Below are 20,910 nucleotides of genomic sequence, written 5' to 3'. Positions count from 1 at the left end.
GAAAGAAAGAAAGAAAGAAAGAGTAGAAAGAGTGGGTTTTATAGCTACCAAACGGCTTCGACGAGCCCGCGCGGTCCAGATTTCATAGATTCGTCCACAGTCCGTTGCGGGGGATCCCCATCGGGGCCTTTTCAGAGAGACTTTTTATAGTCTTTTTGAGAGCGGGTGGCAGCAAGCTACCGGAAAAACCGGCCAAGCGGTGGGGAAAGAATGTCTAGTGTTTTCAGCATGGGGTCGTACCGTTCTCCTCCGTCACGTCAGGAACGGTGTAGCATCCATAGCTTACACGTTGTACTTCCCAGCATAGGCGCTGGAAACTTGACAGTCATCCCACCTTGATCTGGCTCGGACTCCTTTGAGCAAAAGTCCCCCCTTTCTTCCCCTTGGGGTTTTTGGGGTGATCAGTCTCTGTCCATCTCGAAGATCGTGAGACAGTCAAGGGACTTACGTACGGTCTCTTACACCGCCTCACATGAGGTTTGGTGGCTGTGCACTGCGGAGCCCCGGGGCTCTGCTGTCCCCCCCGCAGTCACTCTACCGTCTCGCCGAGTCCGCGATCGAGCCTGGCGAAGGCGCGGCCGCTCGAGGAAGTGGAAAGTTATTTTAGCACTGAATAAATTATTTGAAACATACGCTCAGCGTCCGCTGCGGGCGACGCGGGTACGGAAGAGATGAGAGAGAAAGGGGCGGGAAGTTCGTTCCTAAACTTTCCCGCCCGACGGGACAGGGCGGGGAATTTTGCGCCAGTCGCGCCTACGGAGCCAGCCCGGAGTTCTCGTCCCCGGCAGGGTTGGTCAGCGACGGGTCCCGGTTCCGCACACTCGTCTGCCCAGTKCCCCGAAGCCGAACCGAACCGGCGGCAGCGCTCGGAAGCGAGACCGGCCCAGGGCGGGTGAGCAGAAGAGCCTGGGGCGGCCCCTCTGCCCTTTGCAGCCGCCCCTWCCCGCCCGGGGGCCCTGCCCGCGGCTCGGGGCTCCTCGCCCGCAGGGGATCGGGGCTGGGAGGAATAGGCTGCGGGGAGCGGGGATGCGCTTTGCAGGTGGCTTCAGGGCAGTGTCGGAGCCCCAGCAATTCCCTCATAAACCACCGGCCGTCGCACCAGCGCGCTCGGACCTGATTGCGCTTTTAAACAATGATTTTCACTTTCGTTTCCCAATGTTTCCCATTTTCCAATGTTTCCCATTTTTTTCTACTACACAGTAGTCCCGACTACTGTGTGTGTGCCTTCTTTGCATGCCCATCGAAAGGCAGTGGAGTTGGGGAAGGCTCTGGAACACAAGTCTGATGCGGAGCAGCTGAGGGAGCTGGGGGGGGCTCAGTCTGGAGAAAAGGAGGCTCAGGGGGCACTTTCTCACTCTCTACAACTCCCTGAAAGAAGGGTGCACGTGGGGGTTGGGCCCTTCTCCAAGGGAACATGGGAAAGGACAAGAGAAAACGGCCTCAAGGTGCACCAGGGGAGGTTCAGGTTGGATATTGGGGAAAATTTCTCACTGAAAGAGAGGCTRCCTATGGTAGTGGTGGAGTCATCATCCCTGGAGTGGTTTAAGAGATGCATAGATGTCACAATTTGCAACATGGGTTAGGGATGGCTTTSGTAGTGCTGGGGGAATGGTTGGACTCAGTAGTCTCAAAAGGCTTTCCTAAACCTGATGATTCTGTGATAAGTATGAAGTGTTTTTAATATCGTATCTTTTCAGGATCAGGATGGCCAGACAGGAAAGTCCGCTGCTGATTGACTTGAACACGAACTATCCCGATGTGGTGGTAGATATCGGGAAAATATGTTTAGGAAAGAATTCCAGAAAGAAGAGTTCTAGCATTCAGAAAAGCGAACGAAATGTCCTTTCCATAGCAGTGTATGCGCTGCTGAATTCAGGAGGAGGAATAGTGAGGATGGAGAGTGAGGACAGGAATTACTGCTTCCAGGAGCATGGCATTGGTGAGGACATAGAGAGGAGCCTCAGAGATTGCGTCAGTGGCAACAAGACCTCTGAATACTTCACGTGGATGCAGAAGGGGAGTAACCTGCTGCTTTTTGTTAAAACATGGAGCTGTGGAGGCCCAGAGCAGGGAAGTGCAGCCACAAAGCCACGTCTCTGCAGCTTGAGCACTGGTTTGTTTTATAGGTCTGACACTTCAGTTTACCCTATGACTTCCACAGAAGCTGTTGCATTCCTGAGGAAGAAAAGCCGTGCCAAGTGCCACAATGAGAATGAGCTGAGCACCAAGAGAGCTAGGGTGACTTTCAGTGGGGAAGCAAAGGAGACTCCTCTGAATATACAGGAGCATGATATCCAAGATGCCGCTGCCAGGTTTATGAAGAGGGACAAAGTKCTGGTAGGGGAGGTCCTGGGTTTCACAGAGACAATGCATATTGAATTTAAGGAATACAGCACGAAGAATATCTTGGAATACATTAGAAGATGCCTTCCTAAATATGTATCTGCATTTGCAAATACTGAGGGAGGATATTTATTTTTTGGYGTGGATGATGATGGTAAAGTCACCGGAACCCACAGTAACGTGGAGAAAGAAGCCTTAGAACAAACAGTGGCTGATGCCATTGGCTCAACATCTGTTCATCACTTCTGTGGCTCTGGGGCTGGTGTGCAGTTCCAGACGCACATCCTGGATGTTTATGACCRAGCAGGCTGTTCGCAGGGCTGTGTCTGTGCCGTGCGCATTGAACCTTCCTGCTGCCCTGTGTTCAATGGTGACCCTGAATCCTGGATGGTGACAGGTCACAAAATTGAAAGACTGAGTATCAGCAAATGGATGAAGCTCATGACAGCTGCAGACCCAGGTAAAATGTGTATTTATGTTAATGCCAACTTAATTTCTGCCTGGGGCCATAAATGTTAAGGAGGAAAGACCAACTTGTTTGGATGAGTRTTCTCACCAAACCTAGAAGGGGGTCTTTGGCCCATGCCCAGCCATGGGCACTAGGATGATGGTGCAATCAGTGGTCTGCAGTGGCACCCTGCCCTCTGAATCTGCTCAGCAGGTCTTCTTGAAGCACTTCCAAAGCACTTCCACTTATTCCATAGGAATAAACCTTCCTAGGGGTCTCATATCCCTAAACAAATTGGGAAGATTCTAGATCACCCTGAAGCTTCCCTTACTGCACTAAACTGCAGTAAACACTTGAAGATTACTTTGTGTGCTGAGATGTTTAGGAGGGGGTGATGTCCTGATGCCAGTCTGGCCCTTGAGGTGCCCAAAAGTGRTTATTTTGAAAAACAAAACAAGTCCTTCCTTTTGCTGCTTCCCATGGGGAGCACTTTGCGCAGGTGCTCAGTGCAGCTCTGTGGTTGTTAAGGGCTGTTTTGAAGGAGCAGGKTGCAAGGTTTGTTTTAGAGCACTTTGCCCTACTTTGTTGTGAAATCCCTCCCCTTCCAAAGCTAAGGTCCCAAACTCCTCCCACATGGGGTCTAGATCTTGTCTTTGAACTGTAAAGCCACCTTTTAGAGACAGCCCTTTCTTTTCTATGGCAAATACAGGCCATAGAATCATGGAATGGTTTGGGTTCAAAGGGACCTTAAAGATCATGTTGGCCCACCTGCTTGGCATGGGCAGGGACAACTTCCACTAGACCAGGTGGCTCCAAGCTCTGTCTAGCCTRGTCTTAGACACTTCCAGGGATGGAGCAGTACTTTGGACTGCCCTGTACCAGAGCTTCAATAATGGAGTCCTGTCATTCTGAACTGTTTGGGCAGCATTTTCATGGGAACGATTGCAAAGGGAGGTTTTAAATCCATCATTTTAGTTACTCTTTAGTGTTGGGTAACCAGTTCATATGGAAGGATTTTGTTGGGTATAGCATAAATTTCTTCCCTCCAAGATCTAGCAGATCTGGCTGACAATTTTCGGACTCAGCTCAGCTTGGCAMATGGCCCTCCTCTGATCAAGCCAGTTTATTGCAAAGCTGATCTCCAGTGTGCAGCTGAACTCCAAGAATGTCTCTACCCAGGTAAGATATTTATTCTGGAMTTCTTTCTTCATTTAAGCTTGCATTTGACAGAACTTCAAGGAAGATAGCATTATATCAATTTCAGATTTTAGGCAAAGTAGTGTTAGGGTATTTTTAAAAGACAMAACTGCTCTGAGAATGTTGATTTCCCTGATTTTTCAGCTATTTTGACATATTTTTGCCATTAAGTATAATCCCTCATGCACACAAYTGCTGAGAATATACCTGGTGTTCCAGGACTTTGAGTACTGTCTGACCYCTGTTATGCTCAGAAGTCTTCTCAGGGAGGAGAAGTCTTCTCAGGAGAGAATAAATTATTTTGAGCATGATTGAAATCAAAGTAATGAATCACTGATGATCATGGTATAACATGTTCTCCTAGTAACTGGTCTGTTCAGTAAATAATTTGCTGTGTTTTTCTCTTCTAATTTTTGATTTCTTTCTTTTGTCTAGTGGGTTCTAATGAAATCATATGGAAGCCAGAATCCATCTGCACCGATCTGTTCTCAGAGTATCCCGGCTTAGAGGATTTATTGAAAAAACAACTCCATGGACTTACCAGGGGCGTACTGATACTTTCCAGGAGTTGGGCARTTGACATTGGATTGCAGAAAAACCAGGATGTTGTTTGTGATGCTCTCTTAGTAGCTGACAGTGAGTATCCAGTGTTGTTTACTGTAGTCAGGGATGCCTCTTGTGTCACRTCTGGAAACTGGAAAGAAACTGCTCGTGCCTTAAAGCAAAAATTGGTCAATGATGGGGGATATACTTCAAGAGTGTGTGTGATTTCCCAAATCCTGCAGCTGAATGACACGAATGACCAGATGGGAATTGCAGAGAATGATGTTCCCTGGCAAGAAGCCCAGTCTGATTCCACCAGCTTGTACCCAAAGAATTACATCCTCACCGCCAGGGATATCCCTGCCTTCCTGCGAGCACTTGTGATTGTTGTGCTGTCCTTTAAGTCCTACTTGAGTGACAGTCTTGGCTGTGAGATTTTCAACCTTCTCACTCTCAAACAATATGAACTGATCTCCAACAACCTCCACAAAGTCAGGAAGCAGTTTGTCCTTGGTCTTCCTGGAACTGGGAAAACAATTGTGGCTTTGAAGATTATTGAGAGAATAAAAAACACATTTTGCTGTTCTTCAAAGGAGGAGATACTTTACATCTGTGAAAATCARCCCTTGAGGGATTTTGTTGGGTAAGCAGTCATGTGTCTTTCCTCGTTCTTCTGTCATTGCACCCTCTATGCCTGCAGCSCAAGCCCTTCTGATTTTCCCTCTCTTTGCCTAAGTTTTAACTTTGCCCAACACAAACACATAACCTTCATCTCAAGGAAAGTGTTTATATTCAAAGGGGGATTGAGCTGAGCTCTGGCCCAGATCTAGCATTACAATGGTTGCAGTGAGCATCCCACATTTGGGGATTGCAGGACTGTGTTAGACTTCCAAAGCCAATGGCYGCAGTGTAATGGTCTGTTAGAGCTGGTGCTGACCCCAAAAGTGCCCGCCCACTGGCCTCTGCTGCTGCCTCAGCACATATTGTACTGGGCCCGCTGCAGGCGCTGTACAGCTATGCCAGGAMCTGCTCTGGTCCCTGGGCCATGTAAACATGGAGAACAGAGGGTTCTTTGGGGAGAGCATTTGAGGCAGAGCAGTTCCCCAACCCTGTTCTTGCTGCGTTTCCACTTGTGGCAGCATGAGAAGGTCAGCAGGCCACCATGGYGGGCAAGGCATGTGGCATCAGGGAATCGCAGTATTGTCGGTGCCCAGCATCGGGTCATGGTCCCTGCAGGCAGCAGAAGTGCTGCCAGTCACAGCTCACCCGGCAGAAAAGGGAACTCATCCTTCCCGTGGGAGCCCAAGCACCACAGGAGATCAGGGCAGTTGGAGGACCACCCCGGGGAGCCTTGACTTGGGGACCATGTAGGACATTTATCTAATGTCGAAAATCCTGCAAGAACGTAACATAGTCTCCTCCTGGGTGAGATCCAAAGGTGGTGGGGACTGTGTAGCAATACCTACACACAGCCAGTCCCTTGGAATAAATGTGTCCGTGGGGAAAATGACACAACATTGCCCAGYTGAGATGGTCAGTTTGGTGTTGTTTGGCATGACAAGCCCTCCAATTAAGAACCTGTGGAGAGATGGAGACAGCCAACAATGGCTGGTCATATCTGAAGTTGATTTTCCTTGYTTGGTTTTGAGTTTCTGTTTCCTTTTTTATAGCAATGAGATCTGCCAGGCTGTGACACGTGTTGCCTTCCTGAAGGACAACTTCCCACACGTGAAACACATTGTGGTTGATGAAGCTCAGAATTTTCGTCGTGATGAAGGAGACTGGTACAAACGTGCCTGGTCGATAGTCAAGGAAAGAGATGGTGTTTTCTGGGTCTTCCTGGATTTCTTCCAGACCACCTACCCATATAATTGTGGTCTTGACTTTTCCAAACTGTACCCTCAGGAATGGATGACCAAGGTGGTCCGTAATGCCAAGCATATATACKATAACATGCTTTCTCGAATGTCGAAAATCCTGCAAGAACGTAACATAGTTGTGCCCTATAAAGTGCTGGAAAGGTTGTTGAATCAGGCAGAATGTGCCCATTCTTTGTCAGGTGACTACATAGAAAAGGAAAATATGGAAGCAGATGAAGTGGCAGAGTATGTGACCAAGCACTGCAAGAGCTACATTGAGCAAGGCTATCGCCTCAAAGATATTGCAATCCTGTGCAGCACATGTCTCGCAGCTCAGCAGTTCAGACGGATATTGCAACCTCAGCTAGAAAGACAACTAAGCAAGGGCAGGGTGAGGAAGATTGTGGGGCTAGCAGAGGATGTTTTAAAAGACGTCATTGTTCTTGACAGCATCCGACGCTTCTCAGGCCTAGAAAGGAGGATTGTGTTTGTCATCCACCCTTACGCTCAACAAGAGCAGATAGTTCCCAGTCTTTTGCTCTGCGCAGTATCCAGAGCCAACACCAAGCTCCATTTGCTGTATTAGTGGAAAAGGTATTTTTAAGAAGCCTGTGTTCAGACAAGGGCYCCTTGGGCTCTGCATATTGGAATGTTTCATTCATTCAGTTATACTATAGAGCAGCCTTAGAGAAATACATCACAATCAGAAACTGCAGTGGGTCCCCAATATTTCCTCATTCTAACAGGACTCTTGAAGCCTTCAAGTCCCCCAGCTGTTGCAAGAGAGCATTTGTGTTGACAGCCTGATTCTTACTGTCATGTCAAATGTGACATCAGCAGTGTGGCTCTTCAAACTCCAATTGCGAAAACCCTGTTAAGAATCTACCACCTAATTACATCTTTTCTTTCTGTCTCAGCTGCCAACTGTTGGTGAAGCTTTGCCAATGYCTGTCTGTAACATTGTGTCTATAATTGCTTACTCTGATATTTCATAAAGCTGGGTAAATAGTGACATGGTAATGTCATATTTGCCCAGGATAAAAAAAAAAAAAMCCTAAACAAACTGGTGTTTTATGTAGACTTCTGTACAATTTTCTCATCTTTCTGCTTTTCTATAATGAAAGGCTTTTGATGATCTTTGAGATCGCTTGTATTTGTGACTGCCAGCAGTCCTGATCTGAGAAAGTGTTTTAGGTTACATGGAAGGTGTAAACAAAAAGTATGCATTCTATTACCATCTCCATAAGCTGTTAAAACCAGGTGGTGGAATACTCTTTTTTTTTTAACGGGAGTCAGCCCTGATAACATCCTCCAGGGGGGCTCTCTCTGCTAATGGGCCCTCAAGGACTCTGGGAATGACTAGAATTACATCATCCCATTGTGAGATGCCCCACCCAGAGAGGAGAAACTGGACATCACTACCAGCATATAAGCTGAGGCTCTGGAACACTAAGACACAGAGGACAAGAGTTCGAGAACCACCACTGGACCTCCAGAGGTGGAGTCAACCTGTCATCAGGATCATCACTTGGACAAGACCACATCCATTGCTCCAGTGGGGCTGCAGCCACCACTCCTCAACAGGTTGCATTCTGACTTTGTCAATTTAAGCTGGTATTTCTGTATTATTGCCTCTATTTYATTTTTTCCTATTAAATTGTAGTTCTGACTTAGAATCTCTCGCAACRTATTTGTGTGAGGGTAATTCCCCCACTGGTTKCTTTYAAACTAGCACAAGAACACAGCAAGGGCCAGTGTTCCTGGAATGATAGGAATTTCCAAAGAAGTGGGAAGAAATTTCCARTGCAGCCAGTAGTCTGMMARGRRRMMSMWKSMGGACAACCAAGGGATCAGAYSCAGCCAGCRCAGGTTTAAGACTAAGCTAGGATGCTTCTGASAGGAATGCATCAGAAAGGTACACTGTTCTTTTCCCGCATTTYATCTTCCACATTTCGGGCAGCTAGATCTGCCACCGAAGATGTCATCCCAATAGAAGGCTTTGCCAAGGTGCCATCCAGTTCTCATGAGATTAATCTGGCAAAACRCTAGAAGCTTGATCTCCCACAGAAGGAATTTCCAAATAGCAGGCTTTTCTGAAGTACCTGCCCTGTGACTGCTTTTGGGCTGGCAATATGTCAGAAGCCAAACAGGTAGTGAAAACGAAATGGCATACAGCCTGCAACAGGAGATAGAAGGAGATGCCTTCCCACTTCAAGTTGTCAATTGTGAAAGGGAAGGTCAAGGAAAGMTGCATGTGCTGGTGAATATTCCTGCCTGAGCCCTAGTGGAAGCAAGTCTAGTCTTGGACTACAAGATTCAGACACTATTATGGMAAAAGACACTGAGAAAGAAAATAGAAAGTGCAGCTGCATGTTTGTTGAGGCTTCCATGTGGCAAGGGGAAGGTGCAGACCTGCACCAGCTTTTCCTTCTAGAGCCTTTTTCGAAGGGGCAACTGCTGGATATTTGAAAGGGACCAGTGAGAGTGGAAAAATGTGACRGCACATACATGTGAGCATGAAGGTCTGTTGTGTGCATTTAAAAGGCTGTTAGGAGAACGGCATAATTAAGTAATGCCTTGTGTTCTGGCTCTTACTGCTCTCTGAGATATGGCTGGTTTAACTCTTCGACACTTGAAAGCATGTTAAAGTGATTGGACTGAGAATATCAGTTTTCACGAGCAAAAAGGAAGATCAGTGAATGCTTTCTGTCCTGGCACATTTATCAGTTCAAACTGCAGCTTAAAGCTCTTTGGTTTAGCCAAGATCTCTGACACATCAAAAGCATTAAAGTGCYCAACACACATTTGTATCGTACTTCTTTATTTCATCTGCACGTAACTTTACGTTTCAGCTCTCTCTCTCTCTGAGATCAACTTCATCATTTTCATCTGGARACAATATAGGAGAAAACAGTTTCTGAGTTTCACAGTCACTTTGAAGGATAGCAACAACACCATGCAACTTGGGGCTATGGGCTTTCCTTTCAAACTAAATGTACTATTACCTTCTTTCTTTCAATCCTGCAGACTGCTTGAACTTAAACTGACCATATCAATTGTAAATATAAGTCACAARAGGTGCCCATTTAGCAAGCTGTTTTTGTTGCCACATTTAACTCACTTCCTGGTGTTAGGTATTTTCCTTCTCTGGCACAGGTACCATCACATCCTTTCACTCTTGCAGAGCCCAGCTTCAAAACTTACTATGCCCAGGAATTACTCTCAATTCAAAGGTCCTAGAACAAAAAGGCACTGGCCTTCACTTTCCCCTTTCATCTTCTAAAATACAGCACACACAGGTCTGTGTGCTCAGTTCTGTGGACCCTCATGCACTTTCAGTCTCACAGAGYCCAATTACAAAATGCAGAACATTCAGCAGCTGGTCGCACAGAAAAAAAAATTAAAAGACAGAGCCAGTGTTGCAATTGTCTTTTCTATTACAGCCTTTCAGCTGCATAGCCAACAATGAGACTTTTTGTCTTCCTTCCCAGCTCTATGCAGGATCACATTCTTTCAGTCTCGAGGAACCAGGATCCAGAACAGAACAYCTACCCGATCCGCTCCCACAYCAGTGGTGCCCGGACAGAAAARCCCTTGGCTTTTACCCGGGAACTATCAGCACTCATGAACACCAGCACACGATGGCGGTGTGAACCTACAAAAGAAGGCGGTGAATCCCGCGCCTCTCACGCCGCTCCGCGAGCAGAGAGCCAAGTTGAAAACGTCCCTGCTCTCAAATCAGCTGCGTCAGGACACAAAGATTGCCCTGATCTTTCCCTTCAAGTACAAACTCTTACTCGCACCACACTCAAACGGCAACACAAACTTYTTTGCACTAAGAAATGTTTACACTTTYGCACAGTCCAGCTATAAATGAAAATATCTGACAAATACATAGCTCACATAAGTGCCAGCTGAGAAAGCTCCTGCTGCCTATGACTTCAACTGCACCCGTCTAACTTCACCACCCCACCTGCTAGCTGCATTTTCCTTCTCAGCTGTTTGTGCCATCATAAGCCTTCAGTCTCACAGAGTCAAGATCCAAACTGACTGCTGGCATCACTGCCTGCTCACACAGTAAATGGTGCCATGACAAAAGGTTTCCAAGTGTATGGCTTTTGCATTCCCACTGTAATAGTTCAAYAGCTCTAACCCATAGAACTGCCCATKAAATTCACCAAAACCACCAAACATGAGGATCCAAAAGCAGTTTCTTTGCCAAAGAGAGGAACTATGAACCCATCTCCAAAGAAATGGGATCCCCTCCTCCAAAAGACAAAATATCCAGGGACTGATCACATACAAAGGTGACAGAACACTGTTATATTGGGCATTACCTGCCCAGGGAACCAGACAAACTGCACATCAAGACTCAGGGTAGCTGCTTACCCTGTTCAAAATAAATGTTACTGYCAGAAATTTCAGAAGATCACCTCTGAGAAGTGAAAACCATGTGCCAAATACAATCTTTCAGGAGACAACCTTCAAAATAGTATTATTTTGTACAAATTGAGGCAGTGCTTCCACRCCAAATATGCGAGGACAGAAAGTTGCTGCTGCCCTTTACCTCTGTTAGGCAGCTTCTTATCTGCACCTCGAACACTGGCATTAGGTGTTTTCCTTCCCATGGAAAAGCATCATCATCTTCATTCAGGAACTTGCACTTCTGAAAGTTGGATAGCACCTTCAGTATTGAATACGTCCAAGACTTGCTCCTACACAAAAGRGGCCAGAATTGAAATGTCTTGCTGGACTTTATCTCCCCATTGATACCTTATCATCTGCTCCAGCAACACTGAGACTATGTCCTTTGCTTCCCAAGAAAAGGCACTCTGAGGCACTTGGTCTTGCTTTGCCTAGGTTCACCTACATCTTTCTTGCCTTATCCTGCCTAAAACTCCCGTGGCTTTGTTTTGCCTTGCCTGCTGTTCCTTTGTCTTGCCTTGCAGGCAAAGGCARAGCAATTGAAGTGTAGGCAATTCTAGGCAAGTCAAGGGAGAGGTAGGGAAGGCAAGACCAGTGAGGGGAAAGCAAAGCCAGGCAATGGAGTTGCAGGCAAGAGAAGGCACAGGAGTTGTAGRCAAGGCAGGGTATAGGAAGGTACATCTAGTGATGGGTAAGGCCAGGCAGGCACAGGAAATCAAGGCAAGTTAAAAGATAGGCAAGGCAATGAGAGTCATAGGAKGAGCAAACACAGCAAGGCAAGGCRAGGCAARAGAATCATAGTAATGTCTTGATGGAGGATAGGTAGCCAAGGTAGAAGTAAGAAAGTTAAGGGAAGGAAATTAAATGAAAGGCAAGAAAAGGCAGGAGTTAATGCAAGGCAAGACAAGGCTTGGAAAGGTGAGGCAAGACAAAGGAGAAGAATGCAAGGCAAAGCAAGGCCAGGGAAGAAAGGGCTAAGCAGATGAAGGTGGGGGATAGGTATTAAAGGCAATGCAAAACAAGACACGAGTAGGCAAGGCAAGGGAAGGGTAGAAATCACAAAGAAATTCAAGTCTGGGTRGGAATGGCAAGGCAAGACAAGTGAATAGTAGCCAAGAGAATGCCCAGAAGTAGTCAGCAAGGCAAGAACAGGGAAGAAAGGGGTAATGAGGACTCAGTGGTGGAGGAGTAGTAAAGCAATGCAAGGGAAGGGGGAAATAGACAGGGCAAAGCCTGGGGTGCATTTTCAAGGCAAGGCAAGGCAAGATTGGGGGATGTAAGGGAAGGCAAATCAAATGAGAGGCTTTCAAGGGCAGGCCAGGAAAATGGGGTAGAGAAGTCAATGTGAGGAATGGATGAGCAAGGCCATACAAGGCAATGGAGTATTAGGAAAGGCAAGAATAGGACACAGAGGGGTCAATAAGGCAATCTAAAGTTGGAGCGTGCACAGCAARGAGGAGAAAGCAAGACAAGGCCAAGAGGAAAGGGGTGGGGGATAGGCAATGCAAGAAACAAATGGAGTGGTAGGAAGGATAAAGTAAAGATACGGAGGGGTTGGTAAGGCAATGCAAGATGGAGTAGGCAAGGCTAGGCAAGACTAAGAAAGGTGGAAAAAAGCCTAGGTATGTCAAGGTGGGGGATGATGATACATGTTGTTTCCATTTTCTTGYCTTGCTCTTTTTACCTCTTTCTTGACTTATTTTGCTTTCCATGTCCTTCTCCTCTCTTTCTTTGCCTTGCCTTTCCTTCTCCAACTCTGTATTGCTTTGCTGACCCCTCCAMATTCTTCCCTTGCCCTTTCTACCACTCCATTGCTTTGAACTGCCTAGCTTACCCATCCTTTCARCTTGATGTCCCTGCCTTTTTTCCTGGCCTTGCCTAGCATTGCTTCCTTCTCCTGTGAGTCTCACTTCTTTGCCTATCCCTCCCTTGCCTTGCCTAGCATTTCCTACTTTATCCCAAATATTCTTGCCATTCCTGACCATCTCATCCCTTACCGTACAGAGACCTCTGTTTCCTTCCATTACCCATCCTAAGGATTAGTCAAGCAATTGCTTCTGTCATGGCACATTTTTCTTTTCAAGTTGTAGTAGGAAACTTATTGTTCTAGCTTTGGAGTCTACGGGACTGAGAAAATCTCATGTAGCTGAGAAGGAAAGTGCAGAGTACTAGTGTATTTGGTGTAGATTATAGGCTGCAAGAGAAAGGTAAGGAAGAACTTGCTTATTCTAGGATTTTTATAATGGGAGCAGCTTCCTGACATTTTAAGTATTGAAACTGTTCTTGAAAGTAAAAAAAATGTGATGGGACATATAGTTGTGTTGTGATTTAGGAATGGTGATCCCCAATTCAGTGAYTCTACGGAAACAATCTAAATACTGCCACTCTTACTCCCCCATTTTTCCCCTCCCCCTTCCAGCTGTGGCAAGATGGAGAGGAGAATTGGAGGTACAAAAGGCAAAGATCACCGGCTGAGATAAGAACAATTTACTGGAAAAAGAGATGAGATAAGAAAATGAGCAGTAGCAGCAGCAATACTAGTGACAGGGAACATAAGAAAAGAAATTACTCACATGAGGAAAAAAAATATAATAGACAATACCAGATGGCTCAYTCTGCTGTGTTTTCCCTAGAAGAAGTTCCTTTTCCCCCACCACTGGCAGTGACATGAYGTGGTACATAATAGCCTCTGGGTCCTGGCCTTGCTCCCTCCAGCTACTGTAAAAATTAGCCCTGTCCTGGCCGGAATCAGGACAAGTTGAGAACAATCATGCACCTGAGTTACAAAACTAAGACAATTCAGCAACTGGTCCAACTGAAAAGATTCTAGATGAAAAAAATCAATGCTGGACTTACACTTTTTTTTGCAGGTTATAAACTGTACCACCAGCAATGAGATGATTCACTTTCCTACCCAGGTATAAGCAGGATCACATCTTTTCAATCTCACAGAGCTAGGATCCAAAACTGAACCCCTACAGTAACTGCTCCCACAATAATGGCGCCAGGATAAAAAAAAAAAAAAAAAACCAACCCTTTTATTGGGTTTTACATTTGCATTGCCACCATTCATGAACACCTCATGATGGTTATGTGGACTTGCAATAGAAATAAACATACCATGACTATCTCTAAGCTATCTGAAGTGCAGATACAAAGTTGAAAATATCTTGTCACTACTTGTTTTGGTTTGAAAGACAGGTGTCTGTCAAGGAAGGCAGGAACCTCTCTTGGAATGGGGAATATTAACTCYTCCCCTCCAAATTATTATAACTTTGAAATTAAGGGGGCTTTCAGGCAAAGGTATGGGAAAAGGAATAACAGTTCTTTACTAGTATGTATAACAAAGCAAACAAACAGCTACAACAAACAAAAAAAAACCCAACAAATGCAGTAACAGCCCTCTCTGGGCCATCAGTCTCTCCTTTGGTGCAGTTCCAGTCACAGCCGGCAGGGGCGCTGGGGGCTCCCGGCGATGATTCCGCCGCGCCTGCAGGGGGCGCTGTGGCGCGAGTTCATCTGCATCTCCTTCACCGGGAGAATGGCGGGAGGGCGGGATGGCGGAAACCGCCGAGTGCTTCAATGGCAGAGGCAGGCACAGCCCTGGAGTGACAAACATGGTGTAAAGGAAACTCCACAGCCTCAGCAGGGGCTGCAGGAATTGGGTGGATACGGAGTGCTGGATTAGAGTGTCAGGAAAATGTCTGAGGCAGCGGCAGAAAATGGCAGGGCTGGGCAGTGGCAGCCGGGCTTCTCCACAACTGCTGCTGCTGCAGCCAGGGAGATCCCTCTGGGAGGGGGGACCTCCCATTGCTGTTGCTATCCCTTACATTTCCTGGCCACCCTATCATTTGCAGGACCAATACTAGGACCACATGCTTTCATTTCTAAGGAAGGGCACTGTCTTGCCCTTTAGGAAGCCCACTTCCAAAATCTGGATACCAACTTGATAGTTGTAAGTGTTGGGGAATGGCTCTCACACAAAATGTGTCTCAACTAAAGTTGCTTCTGACTTTCCAAACTCAAGTCCCTCCCCCGTCAGCCTATAATATGCACCCAAAACAYTGCTGCTAGGTGTTTTCCATCCTATGGACAAACACTGTCATCCTCTTTCAGGACCCCACCAATCCAAACTTGTATCTCCAGGATTGAATTCTTCCAAGCATTTCTCTCACACAGAAGTATCCAGAACAAGATGGCCTTTACCTCAACTGGGCAAAYGATCRTCTGCAGCACCAACAGTAGGACTAAATGTTTCATTTTCCAAGGAAAGTTACTGCCCACTTTTGGTGGTGGACTCCTGAAAGATGACAGTGCTTTTACATGCGAAGGAAAGCACGTAGCCCTAGTATTTCAGGTGAAGATGAGAAGCTACCCAGGAGAGGTAAAGGCGAGGAAATCTTCAGTGCTGCTCAGAGTAGGTATGGTTAAGACTCAGCTTTCTGTCTTGGCACATGTTACGTAGGAGCAATTCCCAARCATATTTCATTTTGGAGGCGTCTTMTCCRAATTTGTGCTGTGGGGTCCTGAAAGTGGTTGGCTGTGTATTTTCTAGGGAAGGAAATCAGCTATCCCCAGTGTGAATGGTACAGGTGATAGAGTGCTCAGGGGAGGTAATGGCCAAYAAATGCTTTCTGTCCTGGTACCTTTCGTATGGGAATAATCCCATGATGTATACAGTTATGAAGTTGCTATTCAAATGCTGGAGAWAGAAAGCACCTAGCCCCAGTTTTCATGGTTCAGATCATAGGCTCCACAGGGGAGTTAAAGCCAGCAAGAGCTTTCCTTGCTAGAATGTTTRGAACTGGCACCTTAAGTGTGGGGAGCAATCCTTTGATGTATTCAGTTTTATAGTTGGGATCCAAAGTTTGGCATTGGGATCCTCCAAGATGATAAAAATRTATTTCTTGTGGAAGTCAAGCAGCTACACACTGTGTAGCTTGTGTTTGTTGTGCAGGTCACAGARTGTCCAGGGATGGTTAGGTCTAGAAACAGCTTTCTGTCRTGGCATCTTTTGTGTGGSAGCCATCTCTGGATTCCTTATMTTTTGKAGRTATAGTTATTTTTTGAGGTGGACTTCTGAGGAGATAAGGGCGAGAACAGTTTTCTATCCTTGTACCTCTTGTGGGGCAGCAATCCTCAAACATACAGAACTTTTGTGATAGATTTCAACGTTTGGAGGTGGTCTCCAGAAAATAGAAAACAGAACTTTTCCTTGAGAAGGAACACACCTAGACCCACTGTCAGTGGTACAGATGATAGATTTCCCAGAGAAGGCAAAGGCCAGTCTGAGACTCCCGTCCTGGCACTTTTTTTTTTTTTTTTTTTTTTTTTTTTTTTTTTTGGTGGGAGTAATGGCCTGATATATTATATTTAGAATTGGTTTTGAATTTAGATTTTAGAATTTTTAATTTTGGATCTGGACTCCCAAAAATAATATCAGTACCTTTATTTTGGCAAGGTAAACAGCTGGTCCCAGTATTTTCAGTACAATGTTAGGCTACCCAGAGAGGTAAAAGTCAACAAAAGCTTTCTGTCCTGGTACCTTTTGTATGGGATCAATCCCTGGGCCAATTCAGTTTTGGAGGCTGGATCCAGATTTCAGAGGTGGACTCTTAGAAATCATGGCAGTACATTCTTTGTGCAAAAAGCCTCTAAGCCCACCTGTTGGTGATTCAGGTGATAAGCTACCTAGGGGAGGTAAAGGTCAGCAGCAACTTGTGCACTGGCACCTTTTGTGTTTGATTAATTCCAAGATGTATAAAATTTTGAAGGTGGTGTCCAATTCTGTCTCCTCAAAATTAGATGACAGTACCTTTCCTTTGGGAGGCCAAGAACCTTCCCCAGGGTGGTTATGCAAATGATTTTCAGTCCAGGGAAAGGTAAATGTGAGCAACACCTTTTGTGTGCAAGCAATGTCTGGATGTATTAATTTTTGAAGTTTATATGCAAATTTCAGAGGTGGAATCCTGAAATTTATGGCAGTATATTTTTCTGTGGCAAGGCRAGCAACTCTGTTTATCAGTTTTGGCCCCACCCCAAGAAGGCTGCAGGTCACAGGGACTCAGACATSATCTGGGTCCAGCAKCCCATTCCCCAGCAGCTTGTCTTGYTTCTAGGAAAGGAGAAAGAGAGAARTTCAGCAAAGAGAGAGTCAAGGAGTCCCACACAAAATAACACTGCCCTCTGAATCCGTCTTCATGCCCCCCCAGGATCCCTGAGCTGAGCAGCATCAGGATTTCTCCTGATCTCCCACGCATGTGCCTCCCAGGGCAGCTGCAATCCCTGCTTCCTGTGGAGCAGCCAGCTCCTGGGACCCACTGCCTGGGAGTGATCTTCAGGACTCACTGAAACCATAGGTGGCACAGACAAGATCCTGTTTATTTCAGTTTTCTTCACCTGSTTGGGGTCTCTGCCAAAGCAATCAGCTCAGCCAGAGGCAGCCTGGGCCATGGGCCCTGCCGAGCTCTAACTGGGGCWGAAGAGCCTGGGGAAGGCAACCAGGCATCAACCATGGGCGTGTGAGTGGCCAGAACACTCTCAGCACACACACACAAGGAGCAGGAACCAGACACTCCAAGGAGRTGAGGTGCTACAACAAAGCCATGATGAGGGGCTGGACCCCCTCCCTGCCACCCCCCATCCTAAGCCAGTGTACACACAGCAGTGTTCAGGCTGCTTGGGCCAATCCCCCTCCATCAGCCAGGCAGGTGCTGCCAGCTCTGACTCAGACACTTGGGAGCAGGGGCAGAGGGGCTGGAAGGTACAGGGTTCTCTCTCACCTTGAGTAGAACAGCATGTAGGACGGCTGGTTGAGGACAATCTTGATGCTGCTGGGGGTGAATATGGTGGTTGTTTATTTGATACCACTACCCATTGCTGGCTTGTGGAAGGAAAAGAAGGGAGGTCAGGCTGTGTCTGAGAGAGGAGAAAATGGGGCCAGGTTATRTCTGGGAATCCTCAGGGCCCGCAGAGAAGCAGGAATTGCTTTGCTGCAGTGATCAGAGGCATCAGGCTGGAAAGAGGCTTGTCTGATGATAAAAATAGATGCTGCCCAAAGGAAAAAAAAAAAAGCAAACCAGAAATGAATCATTACTTTCCAAACTCAAGTTCCTCAAGCTCAAGTACGATTCATCTGTTGATGGACTCAGCTCTGGGTTGCAGTGACAGCAGTGTCTATCTTYCCATCCCCTACACCTCCTGTGCTGGCTGGCACCTTTCTTCACAGAAGGGACAGCCAAGGGCATGTTCTGCAGCTCCCTGTTGGCCACAAAACCTGGCAATAAACCTGGAGCAGTTTTTGTCTGCTTGACTGTACCAGGCAGCAAATGGGGCTGGGTCAAGTCACACTCAACTATTCCTGTTTGGATGGCAGAAACCTCTGAAAATGGGGCTCAGTGGCCGAAACCTGTAAGAGTGGGGCAAGAGGATAACCCCTCTGAGGATCACAGTGAGCCCCTCAATGCCCCTTCCTTTCCACAGCCAAATCTCCGATCATTTGGCTTGGACCAGTTTCATTGGGTTCCTCCAGCACTAACACCAATTCAGGCCTGTATACCCAGTATCATTCTATTGCAGTTCTCTTGCCACCTGGTCAAACGGAATGGATTCCAAACTAAACMACAGCAATGACCACAGGATGGAAGACCTCTACTCTGAGGAACAGCCAAGAGAGCTGGGCTTGTTCAGCCTAGAGAAGGCCTTGTGGAGAGCTTATTGACACCTTTAACATTTCAAAGGGGTTTAAAAGAAAGGTGGAGGACTATTTGGCTCCTGCCCAACACTTCARCCACCTCCAAACGAAGTAGCTACTTCGGAGATGCCCAGGAGAAATTCTGGGAGATTGGCAGGCATAGATCAGTCTCTAACACAGACTCAAGAGGTGCATGACCTATGTGTGAGGTGTCTGGAGCTACTACCTACAGTTTCAGCTCTCTGCAGAGGAAGCCATACCTGTGTGTGGGGGGCCTGGAGCTGGGGACAGGTGGTTTTTTTGCTTTGATGTGGGTGTTTTTGAAGCTCCCAGACCAGTTTTTTTTTGTGGCTCTCTGTATGGTGTAGATTTTACTTGGCTGGTTTTTCCTTTCCTTGACTTGGAGAAGCTGCAGTAGCAATCTTTGGGCTGCCTTGAGGTAAACTGAGCAGCAGCTGATCTGAGACTGGGGACATCGCACCAACAGAAGTGGAGCAGCTTCACTGCCACCCAGGACTCTGCGATCTGGGCTGAGGTGGGGAGAAAACACCAAAGGGCTCCAGCACAGCTGCTTTGCCTGCTCTGATTGTTCTCCTGAGCTCTGCCCTGGGAAGGGGGTGGATGCTGGATGAGCCATTAGGCATTTGTCTGGTGCTGGAACTGCTCCATGAAAGCTCCTGTGTTTTCCTGAGAGGGAAGCTGGCACCATCTTGTACCATGTGCTGAGAGCAGGTATTCTCCAGCATTTTGGGGTTTTGTTCCAATGTGTGGGGGAGTGAGGTTTGACAGTTTAATATCTAGCAGRTATTTACTTTTTTTTCCTTGCCTCATAGGCATTCTATTTGTTAATAAACTGTTGGGTTTTTTYCACTTTTATCTATTAGTAGTCATTTCCTAAWGATGKAAAGGGATTGTTGGAACCCTTTAGAATCAACGACTCATTCCAGAGTGTCCTCTTTTAAATTGTCTCACACTGAGACGAATACTGATGCATATCTCCATCCCAAGGTTACCTCACTGATGTTACCTGCTTCTACAGTGTAACCACCCCTCACTGAACATGATGTATGACTAAAGTCACTCAAGCTCCACCAAAGGTAAAGGAATAATATAAAAATAAGTTAAGAATGGGGAGAAGTTAGGAAAGACTCCATTGCACACACCTGGGATGAGTCAACTGTCTGAACCTATTTCTCCCCACAGAAATGCCTATTGGGTAAGAACTGYACTCTTATGTCCAGCTCATTTTACTGGACATTAGASCTTATCTGTATATTGATTTGAATATATTTTTGCAGCCAGATACTATCGCTGGCAATCCTTAAACCTGAACCTGTCAAAATTTGTTAATGAAGAGTGTTATCCAATAAACTGTTAGTGTGAGTTCATCAAAGACATCAAAGACACTGGCAGTCACCAGCAGCAGGTAACATACTGGAATAAAGACCAAAGAAGTCTCTCAGTTGGTATGTATCCTTGAGCAAGTCAGTCAAACCACCCTTCCATCCAGTGGACTGCTCACTGAAGAGTCCCCACAATGGGATGTGTTAGAATAGTCAGCCACAAGGGTCTTGGCTTTCCTGAGGCACTAATCAAACACAAAGGGTTTCAGGARATACYTGCCTTTCATGTGTATCTTGKGTYGATTTTGTGCCAATCCTGTATTCCTATAYTCCGTYAGCTTGTATGCCCAAAAGGTRYCTGTGCCTTTAAATGYGACCTGGAAGAAAGGGTRGGGKKGSYKGRRARGKSRKKSKGGSMRKTTWWAARSCSGRRSYKKCMWKSMRSCMKTTKSYTTTTKRMCYYMRSYYSGSMMYKSKGGRRKYCYKSYYSMYKSSKKSMRGGGRRKTWMMTTGCTGCTGTTTAGCTAGCTCGTGTTTCKTTAGCYTGGGCAAACAGCTCTCCCTGGAYTGCTATTCCYTTCTGCAACTCCTGTGRTTTTCTGGAGYGGATCGGCAGGRCTGTGGTCTGAGAACCAGGAGGCGACCAGCCGGGCACCGGCAAGGAAAAGCCACGCCGCTCATCCTGGACTCTGTGAGAAGCCAAGCTGGCGACAGAAAAGCACACYGAGCCYTCTGTTTCATCCACCGTGAGGAGAGGACTGYCTCCAGGTTTTTTCCATGGTTGCCTGAGCAGCCAYGKGGACTTTTTCTTTTGTTTCTTTTTCCCGGGCACAGGAKCTGCCATCTTTMYCYGCACCATGTGGCCRAGTGGCTGTGGGGGGAGGAAGCGGTGTGCRTTCCTGGACTTTTAAATAYCTAACAGTTACTCCTTTTTAATCTGTGTCCTGTGGGCACTGTGTTTTGTTARTAATYTACTTTTTTTCTCTTCCCTTTTGCCTGAACATCTATTTCATATTGGTGGGRAAAAAAKRWYMAAWTTTTYMMYTYMRRRRGRAMMWT

At 46.5% G+C, this 20,910-nt stretch overlaps 1 protein-coding gene across 1 annotated transcript; it reads left to right on the top strand.

Annotated features, from left to right (window-relative positions):
• The first annotated feature begins 605 nt into the window (after nucleotides 1-605).
• On the top strand, nucleotides 606-8,059 carry LOC130583900 (schlafen family member 11-like). Its single transcript, XM_057383556.1, has 5 exons — nucleotides 606-892; nucleotides 1,698-2,803; nucleotides 3,842-3,970; nucleotides 4,424-5,174; nucleotides 6,202-8,059. Exons 1-5 carry the CDS (start codon nucleotides 672-674, stop codon nucleotides 6,974-6,976), a joined length of 2,982 nt encoding a protein of 993 aa, XP_057239539.1. The 5' UTR covers nucleotides 606-671; the 3' UTR covers nucleotides 6,977-8,059.
• The last annotated feature ends 12,851 nt before the right edge of the window (nucleotides 8,060-20,910 follow it).

This window comes from Malurus melanocephalus, unplaced genomic scaffold (genome assembly GCF_030028575.1).
Source record: "Malurus melanocephalus ecotype Western Australia unplaced genomic scaffold, MMel_1.1 scaffold_639, whole genome shotgun sequence".
In the NCBI taxonomy this organism is placed as follows: domain Eukaryota; kingdom Metazoa; phylum Chordata; class Aves; order Passeriformes; family Maluridae; genus Malurus; species Malurus melanocephalus.
This window is presented reverse-complemented; position numbering and strand designations above follow the sequence as displayed.